The sequence below is a fragment of the Clytia hemisphaerica genome, unplaced genomic scaffold (assembly GCF_902728285.1).
Source record: "Clytia hemisphaerica strain Z4C2 unplaced genomic scaffold, Clytia hemisphaerica genome assembly, whole genome shotgun sequence".
Lineage (NCBI taxonomy): Eukaryota > Metazoa > Cnidaria > Hydrozoa > Leptothecata > Clytiidae > Clytia > Clytia hemisphaerica.
The window spans coordinates 267,280-292,403 of record NW_027103948.1 but is presented as its reverse complement, the minus strand read 5'-3'; the positions used below and the strand labels follow the sequence as shown (position 1 = coordinate 292,403).

The window sequence follows — 25,124 nt, the reverse complement described above, 5'->3', positions numbered from 1 at the left end:
TCGAAAAAGTTTAAATGGCCTAATGCTTTTGTTCAATAAAAACCGTTTTGTGATTGAGAACTGGCTCGAATGAAATAAGAGATGAAAACACATGACATTTACTTTGTTATTATACTTCTCTTATGGAAAATGGACTTTGATTTTTACAAAAATGTCTTGAGTTTATTCATAACAATTCATTTGATTATAGCTGTCTGTCGTATGGGTGATTACAACAGTTTTTCTCTTGGTAACACTTCCTTTTAACATCTATCATTTTCCTCTCTCTCCAGTTGCAATCTATCTACCTCATTTTAAAAGAGGTAGAGAAAGTAATTATTTGCTCAGTTAAGTAATTTTCTTGTTTCTATTATTTACTTTATTAAGTAATTAATGTTTTCATTTTGCTCTGTTTTGTTTTATGTGCCGTGATATCTGATGTATGTTTTTGCTGACTTCCTCAAGTATCTACTATTGGGTTATATGATATCTTACAAATAAAAACCATTGCCTTAGAACACCATAGAGAGGCTTGTTTTGGTTATTTTTGTTGTTTAACAGACAACTTGTTGATTTATCTGTTTCACACATGAAAAGATTTTATAAGACATCAGGATCATGAAATTCCATCTCTTATATCTATGTAACAGAAAAAAAGACATGACCGTGCTTACAGACTCGCAACTAAAAAGACTTAAAGATCATAAATATTGCTCAGAAGGCAAATCGGCATTGGAGGTTTTCTTCCAACCTTTTTGGAACTATGTTGTCAGTAAAATGCCACTGTGGGTGGCCCCAAATTTGATCACCATCTCTGGACTAATTATCAATGTTTTAACCAGTGCTTTGATATTGTTGTATTCACCAAAGGCAGATTCTGATGAGGTGGGTATTATTCACATTTTTTGCATATATAAATTTTGTGACATTTTCCTTGTGTGTTTTCATTATCCATTTTCCTATAAACTTTGTGCTAGGTTTGCAAAACACTCCCCTGTCAACCATCTGTTTTGTTTGAACAAATCTGTTTGCAATCAACAATCATTTCTTTTCTAGGTTCCTGGTTTGGTCTTTATCCTCTGTGCTATTGGTCTTTTCCTGTACCAGACCCTAGATGCAATCGATGGCAAACAAGCTAGAAGAACCAACACTTCAACTCCAATGGGTGAACTCTTTGATCACGGATGTGATGCAGTATCAACCCTATTCTTATCAACCTCAATAGCATGTGCATTGTCTTTAGGAACATATCCTAGATACTTGTTCTTCTTTTTCATCAATAATGTGGCTATTTTTTATCTGGCACATTGGCAGACGTACTGTTTTGGAAAGCTGATGTTTGGTTTGTAAGGATCCTCTTTAGTCTTTTAAATAGGAAAAGATACAAGATGAGAAGTTAATCAAGTCTTTAAATAACCCATCCCCTGCAGCAATAACTTTGGTTTCGGCTCTACCTTATTATCCTCTAATGCATTTACACATCTCTCAAAAATCTTCATCTGTTTGTTTTGTGTGTTTGCCTCTATCAATATTTTCCCATCCAACATAATCAAGCATATCACATACCTACTGTTAACTTCGAATTGAATTCTCCACCACAAGACAACAATTCAAACTGGAATCCTTGGATAATACCTCTTTTACTCATTCCATAGGATTGATGTTACAGAAGCGCAAGTCCAAGCAATGGCTATCTATGTTTTTGCTGGTATTTACGGACCACAGTTCTTCAGACAAGAAGTAAGAAATGCGTGATTTAAGACTAAGTTAGATTTTATTGGTGCAGAGCTAGAACCATTCCATCTGAAATTAGAAGAGTCCTTTAATTCAAACTTGCTATCCTTTAAAATGGTCTAAATGGCCCAAATCAATATTTGTATTTGTAGTGTTAAAAATACTTCCGTCTCAGATGGACTTTCGTCTCAGCATCTCACTTTCTTTCTTTGCAGGTTTCCTCTCCCTTTAATGAATTCTTTAAAATTATTTTTCACTATTTCTTAAACTCTGAAGACTCAATCCCAGCCAACCAATTGCAAATGCCAATTTTGTTACATTATGGAACCGCCACTTTTTTAAACCAGCAACAGTTTTTTATTGACCCACCAACATGGAGAAACTAAATTTCTAAAAATCCCAATAAAACATAATGTAATCACAAGTTAGTGGAAATGCCCTGTTGTTGGCTATATGCCCAAGGTTCTCACAATATCAAGCTATTAAAAGACTTAAAACATAAAACTGATGCTGAATAGACCTTTTCATAAATTACGTTACGAACATCACTTGCCTCGTTTTGAAATTATTGCCATAGTGATTAACTCACAGCGGATTTTATTAAAACGACTTTCTATTCATAAAAAAACTATTTAATAATGTTTCAAAGGACATGATCACCATGGTATTTGTTTAGATATGAGGCAAGTGATGTTCGTCACGTAATTTATGAAAAGGTCTATTCTTTTCATTGTTTTCTAAGTATACTTTCAATGTTTCAGGTGATGGTCCTACAGTTTCGAATGCCACTCGCAAAGCTTTTAGTATACGTCTGTGCATTCACTGCTGTCATATATACACTCACAGCGTTCCGAAAAATATTCAAAGGAGGTGCCGGTAAAAATGGTACCACAGTTGCGGTATGAACGTTTTTGTTTTGATAAATCTTCAATGCTCTGATAGCTGATTCATTTTTAGGTTTGATTATACGTAGTAATTTTTTAGCTGCAATTCTTATTATTAACGCAAGGTTTCAAATTTTGTTTTCATATTTCATATTTATAGACAACAAGTGTGTTGACACCAGTAGTACCTATTGGCATCGTCATCGCATGCGCATTCTATGTCTACAAACATAGCACAGACAACCTGTTTCATACATCACCAGTACTCATCATGATGATGTTTGGGTTTTCTACAGCTAAAATTACTTGCAATCTTGTGGTAAGTCTTTGGCTTGACTAATCAAGTATGAATGAGTACGACAATCTAAAGGCGAAAGGCAAATCTTTCAAAAATTACTATGGCTCAAGCATTAACGCAATACTTTGCGTTAAATAATTTAAGTAGTTATGTAAGTGTGATGAAGTACACCATTTTGAAAAAGTGAAATTATATCAATCCTCTGTAATGATATTTGCCAAATGGCCGTACTGCGGTGAAAGGTATTTAGCTATGGCAAAACCATCTGTTAATAAGTACTAGCATCCTTTCTTATCACCATCTTTAAATACACCTTTTCGACCGTTGCCACCAATTGACGCGCGGGCATTTTTTGTCCGATTTATCCCACTAAAACCGTCCCAGTCCTTTTCTCGCACCTATTGACAATAGAAAAATGTGTCAAAAAAGGATTGGATCGAGTTTAGTGGGATAAAGCGGACAAGAAAATGCCCGCGCGGCAATTGGCGGCTAAGGTCGAAAAGGTGTATTCCTTACATATCAACCAACTTTGCTAAATGCAGTGGAGTCTAACTTAAATATGCGCTTTGTTTGAGTTTTAAGGAAATGTCAAGTTTTTGAGTAAATTTTATGAGGTTTTGTCAACTGAAGGGATCAGAAAACGTTCGATTTAAGGAGACATTCGAGCTGTAAAGCTTCGAATAATGGAGACTTCATGGCTCCGCCCCCCCCCCACTTATTTGGGGGGGGGGTGTAAATCTCAAATTGGCTTAAAAGTGGGTGGGAGCTGTCTCATTTTTTAAACTCAGGGGGGACCTAAAAAAAGTGGGAGGAGCTGAAGGGCTACACTAAAGTTCTGGGGAGCTAATTAGGAAACTGTAAAATACCCCCTCACTATTGTTTTGGTTAATAAGTTAAGGATTTTTCTATTGAATTTATTATCTCTTACATTCTATCAAAATGTAGGCTAAAATGGCAGATTTCTACCCTTAAAATTCAAAATTTCTTCTCTTCCTCAGTTGGTTGACATCCCATGTTGATACGTAAAAAAACTAGTAATAATACTACCAGAAATGACAGTAGCTTTTTTTGCTGGGACCTGAACCTTGAAAGCAATTTTTGCAGGGACTTGAACCTTTATATTTCAACTGGGACCTGAACCTTACTGAAAAGTGGGGGGAGCTAAATCATAGGAAGGACCTAAATTTGTTTGGGGGACCTAGAACCCCATTCGGAGCCATGGACTTCACTGTATTTACAATTGTGTAGATATTGATATATTATGTAGACTTGTGAGAATTTTGATTAACATACTCATTCTTTTCGATTTCAGATCGCTTCAATGTCAAAATCACCATTAGATATGCTCGACTCTACAATGTTGGGGCCAATATCTTGGCTTGCTTCAATTATTTCAGTGTACAAAGTCTACTTTCTTATGTGGCACTTGATTCAGTAATCACAGAATACGTTTTTCTATTAGCTCTTTTTGTAAGTAATTACTTCTTCCTTTCTTCAATTTAATGGTCTGAAAACCGTCTTAAGGGCATCCTCCTTTACCTCCTGTCATCATTATCGGATGTTTATTCTTTGGGTGATATTTTTGCAGTTACAGTCCACTCTCTCTCTAATTCGAACCTCCATTATTCGAATATTTCTGTAATTCGAACTAAAATATTGGTCCTCTTCAGATGGGGGATGGTATAAGTTACTCTTCGTAATTCAAATCTTTCTCTAGTTCGAAGAAAACTTTTGGGCCCTTGAAGATCAAATCAGCGAGAGTCAATTATATACTTTTTGAAATATTTTCAAGCTTTTTGTAAACGTCATGCTGTGTTTATTATGTATTCATCAAAAAATATTTATAAGGTCTCCAAAAATTAAAGCCAGTCATACAATACATGCATAAACTCTTGTTATTATGTTAGAAAATTTACTTTAACTTCTTCTTCTACAGGTATACAGTGTTTTGAACTTTGTGGTGTTCAGTGTGCAAGTGTGCCAAGAAATCAGTGAAAATTTTGGTATTGCCGTTTTTACTATTCCTTATGAAAAGGAAAAAGATGATTAAGATATATAAATTATAATGATTATGAAAACATAATTCGAGATGAAAATAATTCGTAGCAAAAGCAATTTTTTTAATAGCTTTCCTTTAGTTTTTATACATATTTTACATAGCTTATTATCATTATATTGTTATTAATTATTATTATTGTTAATCGACGGGTTTAGATGAGTAGAATTATAGTGAATTTTTATTTAATCATAAATTGAGTATAGCTTTAAGAATTTTTCATTCTGTTTGATATTTTTTAAAGGCGTTTTCCCACTACATTTTGAAATGTTTTTTTTTAAGTTTTCTAAAACATGTCAAAATGCAATCTGCTATACCATATGTAGCCCGGATCTTTTAGTAATTGTAAATAACTCTTGGTCTATACATAATGCTTCAATCTAGGAGTCCAGTGGTAAATTTGAAAAAATATTGGATTAGCAGACAAAAGCATGCATCGTTATCACTAGTTTTTGTAGTACTTATTTTTCGTTTCTTTTGTATTTTATGGCATGCAAATAATTGTGTACAATCTTTATTGTGCCTTTTTACTCTTTTATCATTTCAAAAATTTTGTTCTGTTACTATAACATCATCATTATGAATTTCCTGAGGCTGCAGCAGCAGGCTAAGTGTTCTTAAATGGATGAATTCTATACAGGATAAGGTCAAAGTAGTAAAAAATGGATTAAAGCATACCTCAATTATTTCTTAAAATAAAGAATTAGGACAACTTTAGCCTTTTAATTGGAAAAATGAAAAAAAATTGAGCCTAAATAAAATTATTCTGGTTCTGAAAAAGAGTATCAGTTTATTAAACTCTTATAGATTCAACTCTTATAGGCTTTAGAACATTATAAAAGCGATAAAATTGTCAAACATAATTTTTGATTTGATTATATGCTTATACATATCTTTGGTGATCCTTTTGTTCTATCAATCTCATATTATATTGAACTTTGATACTTTATGATTTTTTATTTTATTACATGTATAGTCTATTAGTTAGTTTCTATTATATTACCTGGAGATATCAATAAGAATCAGACAGCTTGGATTTGAAGTCCTCTATCATCATTCACTGTAATTTTGTCTTTAAATTTCAACGAAGAAACAATTAGATAATTTGAGTAGTTATGTAAGTGTGATGAGGTACACCATTTTGAAAAATATTACATCAATCCTCTTTAATGCTGTTTGCCAAATGATCATACTGTGGGAAAGGTATTCAGCTATGGCAAAATTATCTATTAAGTACTTGGACCCTTTTTATCACCATTTTTAACTTCCTATAATACCAACCCACATTGCTAAATACAGTGGAGCCTAACTCGAATATGCACTGCACACAATATAAGCATCTTTCTGATCTTTTTGTAAAAAATCAAGAAAGAAACCAAGATGTTGTAATACATTATAATAATCAATTGCCGTTTCAGTCTGTAAGAAAAACAACCTGGTCCAAAAAAAGTACTTTCACAAACTGTTTGTTTACCTTTTTTTTTTCATTGCTCCCGAAGGGAGCCTATGTTGCTTCACGAGGCTGGGGATCGAGCTGGCGAAAAATTGTTCAAGAAAAAACGGGACGATGTAACCTAGTGACCGCATCAACTAAAAGATTGCTGTGTGATGAGCTTTTAAGCTAGCTCGACCGCGCGAACAGATATTTTGCGTTTTTGGCGCTTCAAAGTCATGGCTTGGAATACAACAACACCGCGTGAACAGAAATTTAGCGTCTTTAGCGCTCCAAAGTCATAGCTTGGAATACAACAAAAAGCAACGAAGCAACTTGGTACTTGGGACCAGGTGGTTTTAGAAAGTAGAAGGTATAATCCCATAGACTGTTCTGCAACTTTGATAGTAAGTATAATACTATTTTATCAAAAGTAATGTTTCAGATAGGAAAAGTAATGTTTCAGATAGGTTCTTTTTGCTTTGTATCCTTCTTGTATAATCAGGCATCATCAGTTACTTTATACTGTTACTTTTGGGTAATTATTATCAGAAATTGGAAAAAACTTTGCATATCACCATTAACGAACCTTCTGTTTATCTCCAGGCGATGTCAATTGAATTCAATTGATCCAAATTTTCGTAATTGAACTATCAAATTTTATCAAACAGAATCAAACTATATATAGGTGTTTGGTTACTGAACCTGATCGAAGACGACCCTGTCGAACGAAAGAAATATTTCTATCCCCAGACAAACAAATTGCGCTACCAGATAAGTGAACCACGCGGCTGGATAAGTGAACGTGTTGTCACGAGTTAACGCACGACGGTCGACCAAGTTTGCATGAAAGCGGGCAGAATAGGGATGATGAAATTGACGCCCATGTGTGATTGCCCAATTGTTTAAGTACGTCTCGCAGACCACGCGTTCAGTCCGGGGTAAGTCTCAAAAAGTAATGTTAAAATCCTCGGACACGCAACAAGAAAATCCCTGGAGTCCGGGGAATCGACAGGGTCGTTCGAACATAATTCAACTTTACCAGAATCTTTTAGTTTCGTGACTGTTCGATTTGGTTGCGGTAATCTAACACAGTCAGGCACATCCTGGCAAATGAACGGGGTATTTTTCACTTGCGACCATTGGCAAATGAACGGGGTCGAAAACGAAAGTGATGTAATAGCGCCGAATACCCAGTTTAATTGAACCAGGTTGGAAATATTTTGCTTCATTTCAAAGAACTGCATAGATGAAATTTTTTTTCCATGGGTCAATTTTGTCTTCGAAGATTGAAGAAACTTTTAACGAAAAAATAAAGTTCCCAGTTTTCTTCCTTTTTTCCCTTTTTCAGTTTGAAGTTCATTTTTATTCATTTTCACGCTTTTAGCCTGAGACGTCCTATCTCATTTACACTGGGTGACGAATACCCCATGCAAATGCTCACCCCGTTCATTTGCCAGGATGTGCCTGACTGTAACACCTATCGTTTGATAATGTTAGATTAGATTGGTACCCGTGAAAAAGGGTAATTTGCATCATTTGAGGGAAACTTTACATTGCCTCCAAACTGTAAAATGTAAATTAAATGTTTTTGACTTTTGAATTTTTACAATTTTATTACCAGAAAGCTCTACTATTTGGATGCGATACCAGTTTCCCTCCAGTGATTACCCTTTTTCACGGTAATCAAACAGTCTGATCTGATTGAGATCACCTGGATATTTATTACAAATTATCTATTGACAGTTTCTTCTTCTCTATTCCTATTTCAGCTTTATGGTTTTGCCTTCCAGCCTTCGTTCATTCACCATGACAAATACCATATTAACCATTAAAGTAGTTTTACACGTTGGATGTACCGTCAATCGCTGCTTCAAATACGCTGAGTTTGCACAAAGATAGCAGTTGTTCAACCAATCATCAAACTTCATTTTAACATAACATTTTAAAAATGACAAGAGTTTTGACTTCAAAATGTTGAACAAGAATTAGAATGAATTGTCTTCATTTTTAATGGAGCTGTGCAATGTTTGTGCAATGGGACACCAAAACAGCAACCATTTTAGCCGAACCTCCACAGAATCATCTTTTTTGTACTGTCCAAGAAACATGGATCTGTTTGTTGTTGAAGATGATGTGACGATAGAGAGAAAAAGCTGACCAGAAGGCAGTATGTCCCATGTTATCTCAAGTAATCCCATTTTAGAGCAGTTGACGGTACACAAACTTGACATTAACACTCCTTTTGTTGGAGAAATTCCTGAAGGATATTTCATGTTATGTTCCTGTTGTTTGGTTGTATTTTGAATCATTTTGGTTTTGGAATGCTTCTGTATCCACTGTATTCTTTACAAAACAATATTACATTACGATATAGACAACAACTTAGCTGAAAATTATATCATTGTCAAAATATAGTCTTGGAAATTATAAATTAATGTTTTGATATGTTTGTTATTTTTATTTTTGTTATTGTTGTTTCAAAGAAAATGCTTTTGAGAAGAAAGTCATTCAAATATTTCCTGAAGATTATTCCAAGAAATAAAACATGAAAAGCTTTGTAATTCAAGCTTCATCAGGTATCTATTAAAGGGGGCATGTTTAGTGCAAGCTATGGCTGAGAAAAATTGAATACTTTGCAATATCACTGTATTTCTGACAAAAATAAACACGGCATTTCGCCTTTTCTGAATTTCAATCAATCACTGTCAAATGCCTGTCATCGGGAGCATCATAGCGAAAGCTACTTGCTAGTTTTAGATATATAAAAGAAAAACTACTAAATAGAAAGGAAAAAAGAGAATGTCTTCAAATAAACGATATATGTTTTTACCACCAGAAGTTGGGAACAAAGATATTTCACCCATTGAATTGTGGGATGGATTTGATTTTGATTCTGTTGATCATGGTTTTGACAAATCTGATCAATATTATCTACTTCTCTCAAGACGATCAAAGTCAAAATAATTGTGTGCTTCAATTCATTTATTGAATTCATTGAAGGATAACTTAATAGAGATGAAGTTTCCAGATAAATTATTTTGACAAACGTAGTTCAAATTGTGCATGCTATCGAAAGATTTTTCTTGATCAATGACAAATGGTATTATAGTCTTTAATGATCTATTGAATACGAAGAACGATCATAATATCATTATGGGGGAGAATCGAAAACCTGATCTCTCTTTGGAATATCTTGACGTAGAAAATTATGAAGAAGGCAAATTTGATTATCAGTACCGTGATGAAGGCGTTACAACGTCGATGGTCCACACTTTTAATCTATTGTCAGACCCAATTGAGAATGAAAGTCTTTCGAAATTTAGAATCGATTTGTTTGGAAAGTTTGGCATTCAAAAAAATGCCTTTATAATAATGATGGATTTTATTTCAAAATTTCAAGAGTCATTGTTCGATTATCTTGGAATTGACAAATAATGTGCAGCATATCCTTATTTTTTAATGTTTTCAGGTCTTAAAAAGAATGTTTATTATTAAGTGATCATTATAGCACCTTCGATTTAGCTTTGTTTTTGATTGTCTAGCCAATGAAAAAATTAACTCCGGCGAATTCTAGATTCTAGGCCGGCGAATTCTTCCCAGTGTATTGATTAGCGTGGATTAAGTACTAGAGACGGCGAACCGATTTTTTAGACCGACGAATTGTAGTTTTTCTCGTGCCTTGGACCGACGAAATCCACCGTTCCCCAGGCCTAAAGACTGCACTATATTTGAACTATTTTCATATGTGAGTAAAACACCAGTATATGATAATTCATAAACTACAGATTCTTTAGACATAATACAAATACTGCGCTCGCAGAGTGGAAATCGGGCAGAAATCGTTTGATTTCTAAACATAACGTTGAAATATTACAATAATAATTATCGAAACTGCTTCTTTCTTTTCAGTAAAAATAAAAAAAAAAGTATCAACAATGGCACAATGTAATTTCTTACCATCAGAATTTACTAGAGACCAAAATATTCAACCCTTTGCATTATGGGATCAATTTGATTCAGATTCAGTCGAGCAAGGGTTTGAGGAAAGCGGCCAATACTATCTTATCTATCAAGATGATTATAAACAAAGATGTTTTCTTCAATTTGTATATTTTGATCGAGACTTAATGACATTAAAGAGTAATCTTATAAAAATGAAGTTTCCAAATATTCAAGATCGGAATTTTTCTAGGACATTCTCATTTGACAAGCATGGAGCTCAAGTTGTGCATGCTATCATAAAATATTCCAAAGATTCGGAAGGTCATCAACAGTTGAAATGTATTGATTTGTATTATTTTTGTTTTCATGATTTATTGGAAACGAAGAATGATCATGATATTTTTATTGAGGAGGATCGAAAACCTGACCTCTCTTTGGAATATCCTGACACAGAAAGTTATGAAGAAGTCAAATTTGATTATGAATCTCGCGATAGAGGAATGACTACTTTATTAGTTCACTCTTTCAATCGATTCCCAGATTCGATCGATCATGAGGATACACCAAAAAGACAAAAAATTTGTTCCGAATGTAGAGTTGATTTGGTACAATCATCAAAAGGAAAGATTTGGCATTCAAAAAAAATTTCTCTTGACTTGAGTCGTTCTAATACTAATTTATTTTTAACAAGAGATAAGATTTACGCGTACGGAGATGTCGAGGATATGGTTTTCAAGGCCTACGAGTTTGATTTGAATGGTGACTACGTAACATCTTACTCCGCAACAGCTCCTGATCATGATTCTCACATTTTAAAACAATATCGTAATACAATGCATTATATAACACAAACTGAAGTTATTCATCAGAATGAATCAAGACCATTCCAATGTTACCGCGTTCTAAAGTTTAAAAATGGCAAAGTTGAGGTTTTAGCTGAATGGAATGATAATACCAATGGCGATGGTTTACCCCGTGATTTCTCCGATGATGATGATTCAGATTGTGTTTTTTTCCGTTTTGTGGGTATCTTAACCCGCCTTGGTCATCTTTTAGCACAGTATCGAATTGACAGAGGCAATGGTCTTTGCGAGTTTCAGTTTATTAATCTGAAAACTAAAGATACTTTAATAAAATTCCAAATTTCAGAAAATCCTTATTTATTTGAAGGTAAACTCAATTTGTCTAGCAATGGCAGAGAGTTTTCATCGATGTACCATTATGACCAAAAGCTTTTCAAAGTATGGAAAATCGACTTTAAAACAGGTGAAATATTGTTGAAAAAGTTCGCCAGATTGGCTGTTTTGACTTCATTTAGTGAAGTATATTTAATACAACAAAATCTACCAAAATCATTGTTTGATTACCTTGGAATTGAGAAATAATGTGCTTGTTGTTTAGTAGCCAATGGTCATTTTCTATTATGTACACAGTTTTATTATTATTATATCGCGAACCACAAGTCTTAATTCGCAAATGAGAATTACGAAAAGGAGATAGAACTTTCCAAGGAAATTTGGAGGTTGAAACGCAAAAACAGACACCCAAAGATTACTTGGAAAACAATCCGTCGTTGTCCACCCTTCAACCGTGCCTCGGTAAAATGTTCACTTTGCCTCAGTGAAAAATTCGAAATCGCAACATTCGACCAGCTCGACAAGCTGTTGAACTTCAGAATTCGAACTGATTTCGAAATGCCGCCACATGAACAAGTTCACGCTAAAACAACACGACTCGAAAGACTGACGTCAATTGTTTTCAAAAGAAGCCAGTACGTTATTGTTATCGGAAAGTTTCGAGTACAATATGAGAAATATTTTACGAGTTCCAAAATTTTTCCGTACAATATTTTCCGAGCCTTTGGGCGAGGTCAATATACGGAAAATCAGGAACGAGTGAAATATTTCCATATTGTACGAGCAAATGTCTGATAACTGGTTTATCGGCGACCCAAAAAATACACTTTCTGTGTTGGAAAAAAGCGCAGGGCAGTTTTGTAGCAAAGTGACGTTAGATTGCTACTACCGCTACAATGCAACAACATTTTTTCGTCAATTTATATTTTTACATGTAAAATACAAAATGTATTGTATTTTAACCAATCAGATTGCAGATATTTTTTGGATCGCCGATAAATTCAGGTACATTAGGAAATTCAATATTATTATTTTTTTGTTTGCAGCAAATGCTGGGTCGGTAATTGATAGAATAAAATAATTGGTCTCGCTCAACTGAGAATATTGAAATATACATATGATGTAATATCATTTATGCTGTTATATTTATATTTTCAATTATTGATAATAATTTTTATTTTCTTTAAGTCTTATGTAACGATATCGATGATTTCGATATCCGAAACTTATTTTTGTGGTTGACACCCCTTTGCCTTTTTTTTCATTAATTTCCTATGGTTCTTTATGGATTTTGGGAAAAAAAATTTATTTAACTAGTTTTTGCAGTAGAAACGGCCGGATATTACTTAGTACAAGATTGCTGCAAGTATTACTACACATATCTTGATTGTACGATTCAAATCGGACTTAAAGATATTAGTTCAACAACCGTAGACTGTCACGTGATCGACTTCCGTGAATGCTTTCTACTGTAAGTTAAATTGTAAATTTTTGATGTTATATATCGAGTTATAATATCTTAATAAACAGTAACAGTCATTGTAATCCTTATGTGGCTTCATTATTTTCCTGTTCTTTATTTTGCTTCAAATCAATATAAAAATTCTTAGGTCTTATTTACCTTACTACTCCAGCCATGAGCTGCAAATTGGGGTTGCTTATAAAAAAATAAAATGTACATGGGTTAAGGATAATTTCAAGCCTGGAATCCTATGTATTAGTTTTGCGATAGGACTGGATCGTTTCTTTCATATGCATCGAACTCAAAATATTCTAAATATACATCAAGGTAGTTTTTAAGCAAAGAAATTAACTTGCGCGAATTGCTTTGGAATAGCGAAAAGTTTCTTTCCTTACAGTGAAAAATTAAAAATGAAATTCATTCTAGAGAAAGATATAAAAACTAATAAAACCAATAATGAAAGATAAATCAAATCAAAAATTTAGTCAATCGATCAATCAAATGGATCAATCAAATGGATCAATCAAATGGATCAATCAAATGGATCAATCAATCAATCAATCAATCAATCAATCAATCAATCAATCAATCAATCAATCAATCAATCAAACAATCAATCGATCAAATGTATGGATCAATCAATTATTGTATCCACTGTCCTAGATTGTAAGTAATAAATTGTCTTCCTTTAAACTATTTTAATTTCTGCGCCCTTTAATTTTCACGCATTTTCATTTGAAACATATACTTTAAAATCTCAACTCCACTGTGTGAAAACCGTTGAAATTTTTCTAACCCAAAATTAATTTCTTCATTTCCTGGTGTAAATATTCCATTTCCGGTTAAAAACTATTCTGTGGGCTCAAAAATATTATAAAGTGGCGATTTTGGTCGGATTAGATTGTTCGATAAAATTTCATTAAGCCCTGAAAATTAGATCATAGATTTAATGAATTTTTTTATTGAGCTATAGTAAATTTCCTTCCGGCGTTATGATTGACTGGTCTGGACCATAAAATTCTATAATAGGAACCCATAAAGTAGGAATCGTAAATAGCGGGAACCCGATAATAGAAACTCTTAGTGCGATTCCTATGCGTAAAATCTAACTCAAAATCTGGAAACATTAAGTGGAGACACATCGAAACGATCAATATCATCTCAATACCATATCATATAAACGACCGCAGTGCAGCGGTAAAGAAAATTCGGTGCGCAAGGTTCAACCCCAAGCCTGGTCATACCAAAGAATCCCCAAATGGTAATTGATGCCTCTCTGCTTGATGCTCAGCAATTAAGAGGAGGGTCAAGGGTAAGTGGAGCAATCCAGGTAGACAGAATGGCGTCCTCCCCTACCTTCGTGTACTCTTAGGAGCCAAATAACCCCCCCCCCTCCCCGCTTGTTAACTTTTCGAAATTTTCCAACTCCCCCCCCCCTGGACCTTATTAGGACCCCCCCCCCCTGGTTATTAATTTTTAAGAATATTTTCAGTTGGCAAAAAGAAGTCCCCTTATTTTGCTCCAAAAAGCCTGACTGTAGCCTATATTTATTCGAAAATTTTTTAACCCCCCTCCCCGTTTATTTGGCACCTAAGAGTAGATAGCTATCGAAAGAGGAGGAGGTCCAAACCCTGATTTATTCATAATTGGAATTTTATGTCGACCATTTCGTTAATAATAGAAATTACCTTAAAAAGCTATATATCATTTTCAAACTCTAACTTTTAAATAACGACTTCCTAACGACTGCCTAACCACTAGAATGCTCTAGAATGTTCTATAACTTTCGATGAATGACGATGCAATAATTAATTGATCTGAGAACAATTTCTTTGACACTGAATTAGTTTATTATATTGTAAAGTAATAGATTATTGTTTTTTTTCTCTATGTAAAGTAAGTAGGGCTGAGCATTATCGTCATTTAAAATTTCTTTGATTGTTATCTCTTAGAGGTCTTTGATTAGGATTTAGTTGCATCACTCAAGAGCGATTAAAACAGTCCTTCAACTGGAAAGAGCTTAAACCAGAGCTGAAGGTAAGACTATCTTTATATACATACACTTTTTGTTTTCGGGGTAGTCATGGCCAACTCACGTTTTTAAAAAATATGTTATTTCTAGAATATCACGGTTCGTCCTTTCAATAGCTTCGTCCTTTCAATAGCTTCGTTCTTCGGGGGCCTAGTCAGTCTGAAAAGCATATTGCAGAGTCAATTTTCAAATTTACAAATTTTCTCCCGTCATCGCAAACCATGATCTTATCAAGGAAAAATTGTTGTTTTCATCCAGAAATTTCAGCAAGCATAAAGCAATAGAACAACTGGTTTCGTTGCTTTTCGTCTTGATTTTTCCCTTGGAAATATATATTCAACTTACAAGGCGAGACCAATTTAATTTGTTGCTCTACGGGCCCGACCGACCCTATTTTTGCTAAAATCAAAAAAATAATAATATTGAATTTCCACTACAATATATTTTACACACTAGTTATTTCTAAGAATCAAATTTGAATAAAGCTGAAAATTAATTCAAGAAATTGAAAAATTTAGAAAGTCAAGCATTCCATACACTGAGATTCTATTATGATCTTCATCGAAGAAAAAAAAAGTGAATTTTTGATCCAGATATTTTTTGAAAAACATTTTCGGTACTTTACCAACCCTGATAAATGAAAAATTTATTCTTATTTTACCGACCGACCGACCCATATTTTGCTAACGATCTGCCCGTAGAACAACAAATTAAATTGGTCTCGCTCAATAGTCAAATTTATTGAAATTGGTCCAATTGGAGGATAGTTTCATCTTCATTTTCTCCTCGGATATATCTTTTCAACATACAATAGTTGAAATTATGCTAATGGGGAATAGTTTTCGTAGAGCTCTGACAATGTACAGACACCATCTAAGGAGGAAGAGAAAACACTAATGACATATCATTTAGCGAAAAACTTTTAGTAAGAATTGGGGAAAGTTCACTTTTTCCTCTATTAATGGTGTCGTTGCAGGGTCAAATGAAATTTGAAATAAACCTTTGAAAATTGATTCCATATTAGCCTGTTTTACTTTCTGGTCATTACATTATTTTTGTGGCGGTAACCAAAGCGATTAAAATGCGACATGCGACATTGCATTTATTTTTACTGAGTCATTAAAGACAGAAGTGTATATTTAAATCCTGGTAGCAATTTTATTCCGCTTTCTTTCTTCTTTTGTTTAGTTGATGTTTTCTTTAAGGGGTTTTGAGATAAATTCATATGCCGCTAAACGAAGATATACTTGTATATTTATGATGTGCACCATTGCAATGTCATCCACGGACCCAGCAGCTGATGAGTATTGACTTACAGCAAATCAACTGTTTGGTCTATGATGTAATGTCTGACCTGCAATGGTGCATATCATGAATAGGGTTTGAAAATCAAAGAATATTTTCAGAGAGCACTTCGATTTGATACCGTAAAAACTGCTCCTTATTATAACTTACCATATTTAAAAACCTGACTAAAATTTCGAGACAATTGGTACTAGGCATTCTGTGTAACATTTTTGACAAGATTTTCATAGGTTGACGAGAATACTTTTTCGCAGTCCGATTATTAAAAACATTTGACTCATTTTTACATTACAATACGTTTTCCTTGTTTGCTGATATTGCTTCTATGCTTAATCTTTCCATTATTTACTACTTGTATGTATCTACGTTACAGGAAATCCTTTAAGAAGGAAACCGCTACTCTTTAATGTTTTTGTGTCATCAAAATCTGCTGTGGTAGACATTATTAATTTGAAAAAAAAATCTTCGTCTTGTGTGTGATATCAAATCACAATACATGAAACTGTTCTTAAGGCCGGTCTCCACTTGCACGCGCTTCGTTCGCACTTTTTCGAGCAAAGCTTCTACGCTATCGGTCAAAAGAAAAATGAAGCAACTCCATTGGTGCGATCTGATGTAACGGTTGAAAAAAGTTGAAATGTGTGCAACTTTTTTTTCGAGCGCGCGCTACATTTTTATGATGTAATCATTTTTTCCAAGCAAAAAGGAATGAAGCCAAAAAGTGCAATCGCAGCGCGCGCAAGTGAATAAAGGCATGTGTCCACTTTCGTGTGAAGCGCGCGAAAGATTTTTTCTTAACCGTTTTTGCTTGAAGAAAGGATTACGTCATAAAAAAGTTTCGCGCGAACAAAAAAAAGTTGAAGGGAGTTTAACTTTTTTCAACCGTTACGTCAATTTTGACCAATGGAATTGCTTCTTTTTTCAATCAACCAATGACGTTACAAATAACGTGAAAAGTTTCGCGCGCTTCGATCGCGCTTTTTCGAGCAAAGCTTCCACGCTATCTACAAATAAAGATGGCGGCGGTAACGGTTATGCTGCAAAAGAAGATGCGAAGAAGATCTTAGAAATTCGACAACATCAAGTCGAGTGACATCAACCACGTTGCTTATGCTGACGATCTAACAGCAGCTGGTAAATTGAAATCCCTCCTGAAATGGTGGACAATGCTTCAAAACGTCGGTCCATACCTCGGATACTTCCCAAAAGGATCAAAATCCTGGCTCGTCGTAAAACCGGACAAATATGAACTAGCTAAAATCATATTTAAAGATACCAACATCAAAATCACAAAAGAGGGAAAGCGTCATCTTGGTGCAGTTGTTGGGACCGAAACATTCAAATCAGAGTACGTTAAGAAGTTCGTTCAACATTGGGTCAAGCAACTGAAAGTCCTTTCCGAGATCGCTAAAGCATACCCCCAATCAGCATACTGTGCTTTTACAGCAGTGTTCGCACATAAGTTCAACTATGTCAACCGAACCATCCCAAACATCAAAGAAGAGCTGCAACCTTTAGAGAATATCATCCGACACCATTTTATCCCCGCTCTATGTGAAGGAAGAACCTGTAATGATCATGAGAGACAGCTTCTTTCTCTGCCTGTCAAGATGGGTGGCTTGGGAATAATCAATGTCACCGAGATGTGTGATCTTGAATTTCAACAATCTATCAAAGTCACTCAAAATCTTGTTCGTAACATCGTAAACCAGAACGAAGTCATCATTCCATCAACCGAAACCAGTAGTCCAAATACCGAATCAAAACTGTCGTTCAACAAGAGAAAACTCGAACTCTTGAAATTAAATTCATCACCAATGGAACTGAGAGCAATCGAAATCGCCAGTGCACACGGTGCATCAGCATGGCTGTCGTCACTCCCCATCAAGTCAGAAGAGTTCTCACTAACAAAAAGAGAATTCTTCGATGCAATCTACCTTCGGTATGACTGGGAGATGAAAAATCTACCGAGCGACTGTGTCTGCGGCTCCAAATTCAGCGTCGATCATTCACTACAGTGCAAGGTTGGCGGTTTTATTCACATGCGGCACAATGAATTGGTTAACATAACGGCTAATCTATCTGCAATTGTTTGCAAAGATGTTGAGAAGGAACCAATTCTTCAAAAACGTTTCGATCATGACTCGGAACTCCGCGCTGATGTTACACTAAGAGGATTTTGGCAGAGGCAACAGAAGGCATTTCTTGACGTGAGGGTTTTTTCCCCTTCAGCCAGAAGTTACCAAAACCAAAATCTTGCTAGTGTGATGAAGCAAATGGAGAAAGAGAAGAAAAGAAAGTATGTAAATCGCATACTCGATCAAGAAAACGGTACTTTTACACCACTCGTTTTTTCTGCCAACGGTGGAATGAGTACAGAAACTAAGCGATTTTACGCCCGTTTAAGCGAGCTTCTATGTGAGAAAAATAAATCATCATTTTCGGAAACATATTTTTATGTAAAACGAAAAATTTCTTTTAGTCTGATTCGGTCAGCTGTGGTGTGTTTGAGAGGCTCGAGGTCCTGGAGGCACCGGAGACACTCGCCTTTCGTTAACACCACTGCTGACGCAGAAGTCACAAATTTCATTTGTAATATTTAATTAAAGTTTTCAATAAGTTTTCAGTTTTTTTTGTTTGTTTTTTATTACTATATTTTATTAGACACGTATTTTTCAATACGTATTGTTTGGACTTTTTTTTGAGTTTTTCACACTGGTCTTTGCAGGGTTTCAGTTTCTTAAAATATATTTGATTTCTATTGTATGTATATCCAAATAAATTTGTGATTTATCTTATGCGTTGAAAAAAAAAAAAAAGACTCTAAATATAAATAAAAAAAAAAAAAAAAAAAAAAAGCTTCCACGCTATTGGTCAAAAGAAAAATGAAGCAACTCCATTGGCGCGAACTGACGTAACGGTTGAAAAAAGTTGAAATGTGTTCAACTTTTTTTTCAAGCGCGCGCTACGTTTTTATGACGTAATCTTTTTTCCAAGCAAAAAGGATTGAAGCCCAAAAGTGCGATCGTAGCGCGCGCAAGTGGAAACCGGCCTTAAGGCCGGTCCCTTTATACGCAATTTCTATGTATTTTACTTTCCAAGGAGCGTATTCATGGTATGCACCATTGCAATGTCTTCCACGGGTTCAACAGGTGATTGGTTGAAAGTGACATATTGACTGATATAACGTCACTTAGAACCAATCAGCTGTTGGGTCTATGATGTAATGTCAGAAGACATTGCAATGGTGCATATCATGAATAGTAATGAAAAGAATCTGGACCTGGAAATGACTTGGATACGAAAATTATAAATACAGTGGAGTCTCCATATTCGAACACTCGCGGGGAGTTAAGGAAATTTCGAGTTATGGAGTAGACATTATTAACTGAAGGGACCATAAAACTTGTTCGAGTTAAAGGAGACATTCGAGTTATAGAGGTTCGAGTTAACCCTTTCCGGGCGCATGATTTCGCGGCTATATGACGCAAACAAAAATTTGATTTTTGACTGGCTTCACTAAAATTGCAATAGAAAGTGATTGATAAAAGATATCACGATAAGTAATACCTCGTTTTTTTCACATGTAATAGGGGTTTTGAAATACCAAAAAAAAATTTTAAATATGGCTGACACCTGGTCACGTGACCGAAAAATCGGCAGATTTTTTTTTGGAAAGGCAAAATTTTTGACTTTGAATAAAGAAATAGAGTTAAAGGCATTTGCTTTACGCCTTGAACTTTGAATATGATTTAGAGAATTGAATTACTGGCCGGGTAAAAAAAATTTCATGTCAAAAGCTTTCCAAGAATCTGAGTAAAGTGATTTTTTGTCCAAATTTTTGAGCAATTTTTCCCTTACAGATTTAGCCTGAGTAAATTTACAACAAACATTGAAAATCTATAATTCTAGTTGTAAACAAGATATCGAAAAGCGGTTTTTTGCAGGTTACGGGAAATTTATCTCAAAATCATTATTAAAAACCATGTTATTGTATTTTGGCGCAAAAACTGTTAAAATCTTTTACAAAGCTATGGGCCACCCCGTGGCCCGTGCGTCATATAGGAACACGATTCATGGGCCACCCAGTGGCCCGTGCGTCCGGAAAGGAAACTCCACTGTAATTTCCAGTGAAGTGACTCAGAATGATATAGATTGATAACCTTGTCCCACAAAACTGATGTAGACAGGATTATTATATAAGACAGGGGGTTGACCACCACTGCTGTTAAATTTGAATGACAAGTAACAGTCAGTCGGGAACACTATATGGAAAAGGTAACTATTGCCTTAACGGGAAATATTTCCCGAACGGGAAGGTGGAAAACTTCCCGAAATGGATAGACTTTCCAAATCGGAAAGTTCACCAGTTTCATGATCGGGAAAGTGGCCTCTGAGCACTCGGAAATGCCTGTGGAAAGTTAAAAACTTGTCCCTCTTGTAAAGAAGGAAAAATAAATAATATTTACCAGGTAGTTAAGAAATCCACCGGGTAATCGCTTCTTAATTCTACTTTCCCCATTCCCAATTAAAAACTTCCCTATTTGGAAACTTTTTCTCGATCTTGAAACAAAAATCAGTTTTGTTTACAAAAATTCTATTTCCCGTTCGGGAACGAACGTTCTTGACCAAAACGGGAAACAGAAAAGTGATGAAATTTGGAAACAGTCTCCTTTTCGGGTTATTTTCACCTTACCGTTCGGGAAATACTTCCCGTTAGGGCAAAAGTTGCCTTTTTCATGTAGTGGTACCGACTGATAGTGTCGCTTTTAATAAACTGTTTGCATTTTACTCATAACATCCAAAAAAAACCTTATTTCAAATAACGATGCTCTTTTATTCTGATAATGAAACTATTAATTGATTAATTACCAAGTATAAGTAGTGCTACATTTATGCAAGAGTGAGTTAAAGCAAGAGGAATAATGAATGAGATGTGTGGCAATGGGCAAAAGATACATTCTGATAATTTGATTAGCCGCTTTTATTAAAGGTTTTGTTTTTAAATAAGAGTGATATCGTTTGCTTACTCATCAATTTTAATTCACAAGCTTTTTCACATTGGATTGACATGGATGTGGAGCAAGATTGGTCAGAAAGAGGGAATAAAACATTTTTTTGCTTATATCAGCATAATATAACAATAGCAAGACGCGTGATGAAATATGTGTCTAATATGAAACGGGAACAATAAAAAGTTAAAATAAAACCTTTAAGCGAAACTTTTCTTCATTCTTTATTACAGTTTTGGAATGAATTGATGTTTGGCAAACCTATAAACAACATTATAATGAGGGCAAAAGACATTCTACTATCATCACTTTTAGTGGTATTCCTGCTGAATTCGGTGATTGCAAATGAGGTAACTTTCGTCGTTTGTGTTGTACTCCCGGGGGGGGGTACTAGGACAAAATGGGCTACGGGGATGCGCCGCTGGTCAGGGTACCTTTCTTGACCTCCATGAGTTCCAGCTAGGGTTGCAAAAACACCAAAATAGAAAAAACAGTTCCTCATGGCTGCCTTTTTGGGAAAATTAGAACATTTTAGAAAATTTTGGAATTTCAGTCCCATTCAGGGTCACTTTTTTCGCAAATTTCGGCAAAAATTTTGAAAAAACAAGTCCCACGTAGGGTCCATTTTTCGAACCTCAGTGGAGCACCCCCGTCGGTCAGCAAGGGTAGTACCCCCCGGGGTTGTACTGTTTACCTACAGTTGACTCTCGCTAATTTAAACTTGAACGGGAAATTTTATTTGTTTGGATCACAAAGAGATTCGAATTCTAGAAAGAATTTCGAGAGGTTTTCTCCTTGATAGGGAACTGGGAATTAATTCGTATTGAAGAAAGATTCGAGTCATAGAAGTTCGAATAAGCGAGAGTCCATTGTTTGTCCGAAGATTCATCTTGATAAAACGCATTTATAATCACCAATTCCTTTTATCTAAGCTCTTTGACATTTTTTTTTCAGTATTTAGAACCTGTTGAATTTCTTAGTTTTAACTAAAAAGGCGAATAAAATTGATACACCCTTATAATGGGCTGTTCTATTAAAAATTCATACAGGGAGTGGACGAACCTTTTCAAGTCAAAAAAGAAATATTGAAAATGCGTCATACCCCCTGGAAAATTTTGCAAAAATACCATTGAAAAAATTCTTTTCATACCTTAAAGTTAGGGTGGACGAACTAAAATCAGTCTTTTACCCCTGGAAATTTTAGAGTAACTTTTTACCCACTTGAAAAAATGAAAAGACATCCCCTGGGAGTTTTTCTCGGATTACCCTCTAGAAAGGTTCGTCCACCCCCTGTGGGTATAAAATGGCTACTGGTTTTTGCATCATTTACATTTACGTTCTCTCAAGTTTTAAACGTGTTACTGACCATAATAAACATACATGAGGAAAATTTTGCGTTTTTTAATAAATTCTTCTGTTTTCAGGAGGTTACAACAGCGGAGTGCGGCAAATCGTTGACTTGTTATAAGCAACCAAACGATGCAACGTGTACCTCAAGTGATACTTGTAATGTTCTAGTTATGTGGAAACATAATAAAAATGCAAATACCATTGATGTGATTTTGGCTACAAAAGCAGACAATGCTTACATCGGCTGGGCGCAAAACGAGAATTTAACTCTTTCAAATGCTATGGTAAAAATCCAAGTTATTTTTTCAGCTTTTAAATTAAGTCCATTTATGGCATCTTCATTTGGCAATGAAATATGTATATTCACAATATACCATACCATAAATCCAGTCAAAAAGTTTTAAAAAGTTTATTTGTACCTTTTGGTTGATACGTTTACACGTTGCTTTTTCTTTTCACGGTGTTAGGAACCTTCTTCAATTGTTTAACTTCTTGCGGGTTAGATTGCTTTAGTTATCAAATTTAAATGAACCATGAACCTAAAATTTAATTCTTATAAATTTTAAAGCTACTTTCAAACTAACGGACACAAGAAAAGGTTAATATTTCATTCTTTTTCTACTTTAGGCAGGAGGTAAAGGTGTTGTTTGTTACTTCATGGGATCAAAGGTCAAACTGGAAAGCTTTCATACAACCAACAACGAGCCCCCGAGCCTCAAACCCCTACCTACAGTGTACAATTTGAACAATGCTTATAAAACATCTAAAAACAGTGTAATTTGTAAATTCGATCGTAAAGTTACAGTCGAAACTACCAGCCAGTCTTTAATGTATGATCTTACTGATGGTTTACATCAAATGTATGCTTTTGGTAGCCTAAACGATGCTGGTATTGCCATACATTACCATGGTTTGAAAGGAGGAGATGCGTACATTACAAGTGAAAAAGTCGATTTGACACCACCAGAAATGGTAGAGGTATGTTACTCAAATTCTTAAAGGAAAACTTTATGTCTACCATAGTTGTAATGTAACCATAATTCTTTTAAAACAAAATAAACTCTTCTTCATTTCAAAATCTATCCCAAAAAAATAAAATCTCAAAAATATGTAACGTGCTATCAACTGATGAGTTAACTCATAGACTAACCGAGTTACACATTAATTGATTGTACATGTAACCTATAACGAGTTATGGAATTTTAACATTTTTTGAAATAATTTTCCAAATGTCTGTCATAGGACTTTTTAATATGACTAGACGCTATATATGCATTTCATCCGCTCTTAAATACGGTTCCTTTGCAGGAAGTTGGGACAGACGAGTGTGGCAAATCATTGACTTGTTATAAACAACCAAATGATGCAACGTGTACCTCAAGTGATACTTGTAATGTTCTAGTTACTTGGAAACATAATAAAAATGCAAATACCATTGATGTGACTTTGGCTACAAAAGCAGATAATGCTTACATTAGTTGGGCGCAAACTAATCCATTAAACCCTACAGCAAAAATGGTATTCTTATTTTTAATCTACTTGTTTTCATTCATTTTAAGATAATTTGATCAGCAAAAAGGGAAAATCAGTGTTAATACCAATTTATAGCAAGTATAATTTCATTTTTTTTATTTTTAAGGCCGGAGCGAAAGGAGTTGTTTGTTATTTCGACGGCTCTACTGTCAAACTTGAAAGTTTTCAAACTACCAAGAACACAAGACCTACGTTACAAGCAACACCCACTGGATACACTTTGAACGGAGCCCACAAAACGAATAAAAACAGTATCATTTGTAAATTCACGCGAATCGTAACAGTCCCAAGTGGAAGTGAGAATTTAATGTATGATGTTACAAACGGACTTTATCAATTATATGCCCATGGCGGTTTCAAAGATGATTTGATTGAATACCATGGTCTGAATGGTGCAGCTTTTTCCACAGATGAGAAGGTTGATTTGACTTCGCCAGAAAAAACAGTACAGGTAAGGACATTCTTACTCTACTTACTGAACGATAAAAACATTATTTCCAAACATTTTAACTTCCAATTTATCTTCCAAATTTTGACAGGCTGAAGTTACGACAGACGAATGTGGCAAATCGTTGACTTGTTATAAACAACCAAATGATGCAACGTGTACCTCAAGTGATACTTGTAATATTCTAGTTATGTGGAAACATAATAAAAATGCAAATACCATTGATGTGACTTTGGCTACAAAAGCAGATAATGCATACATTAGTTGGGCGCAAACTAATCCATTAAACCCTACAGCAAAAATGGTATTCTTATTTTTAATCTACTTTTTTTCATTAATTTTAAGATAATTTGATCAGCAAAAAGGGAAAATCAGTGTTAATACCAATTTATAGCAAGTATAATTTCATTTTTTTTATTTTTAAGGCCGGAGCGAAAGGAGTTGTTTGTTATTTCGACGGCTCTACTGTCAAACTTGAAAGTTTTCAAACTACCAAGAACACAAGACCTACGTTACAA

General features: G+C 34.7%; 2 protein-coding genes and 2 long non-coding RNA genes across 4 annotated transcripts; all 4 read left to right on the top strand.

Annotated features, from left to right (window-relative positions):
• The first annotated feature begins 527 nt into the window (after positions 1-527).
• LOC136810016 (choline/ethanolaminephosphotransferase 1-like) lies at positions 528-6,007 on the top strand. The gene is made up of 7 exons (XM_067066582.1): positions 528-864; positions 1,036-1,325; positions 1,635-1,719; positions 2,475-2,612; positions 2,758-2,916; positions 4,208-4,365; positions 4,832-6,007. The coding sequence occupies exons 1-6, from the start codon at positions 598-600 to the stop codon at positions 4,331-4,333; spliced, it is 1,065 nt and encodes a 354-aa protein (XP_066922683.1). The 5' UTR covers positions 528-597; the 3' UTR covers positions 4,334-4,365; positions 4,832-6,007.
• A 425-nt stretch (positions 6,008-6,432) lies between these two features.
• LOC136810014 (uncharacterized) lies at positions 6,433-8,889 on the top strand. Its single transcript, XR_010847049.1, has 2 exons — positions 6,433-6,790; positions 8,156-8,889. It is a non-coding gene; the product is annotated as an uncharacterized lncRNA (long non-coding RNA).
• Positions 8,890-13,356: 4,467 nt separating this feature from the next.
• Positions 13,357-24,702, top strand: LOC136810019 (uncharacterized). Its single transcript, XM_067066586.1, has 7 exons — positions 13,357-13,592; positions 14,879-14,963; positions 21,509-21,625; positions 22,700-22,909; positions 23,253-23,603; positions 23,934-24,143; positions 24,265-24,702. Exons 3-7 carry the CDS (start codon positions 21,524-21,526, stop codon positions 24,700-24,702), a joined length of 1,311 nt encoding a protein of 436 aa, XP_066922687.1. The 5' UTR covers positions 13,357-13,592; positions 14,879-14,963; positions 21,509-21,523.
• On the top strand, positions 24,702-25,093 carry LOC136810013 (uncharacterized). The gene is made up of 2 exons (XR_010847048.1): positions 24,702-24,910; positions 25,032-25,093. It is a non-coding gene; the product is annotated as an uncharacterized lncRNA (long non-coding RNA).
• Positions 25,094-25,124: the final 31 nt, after the last annotated feature.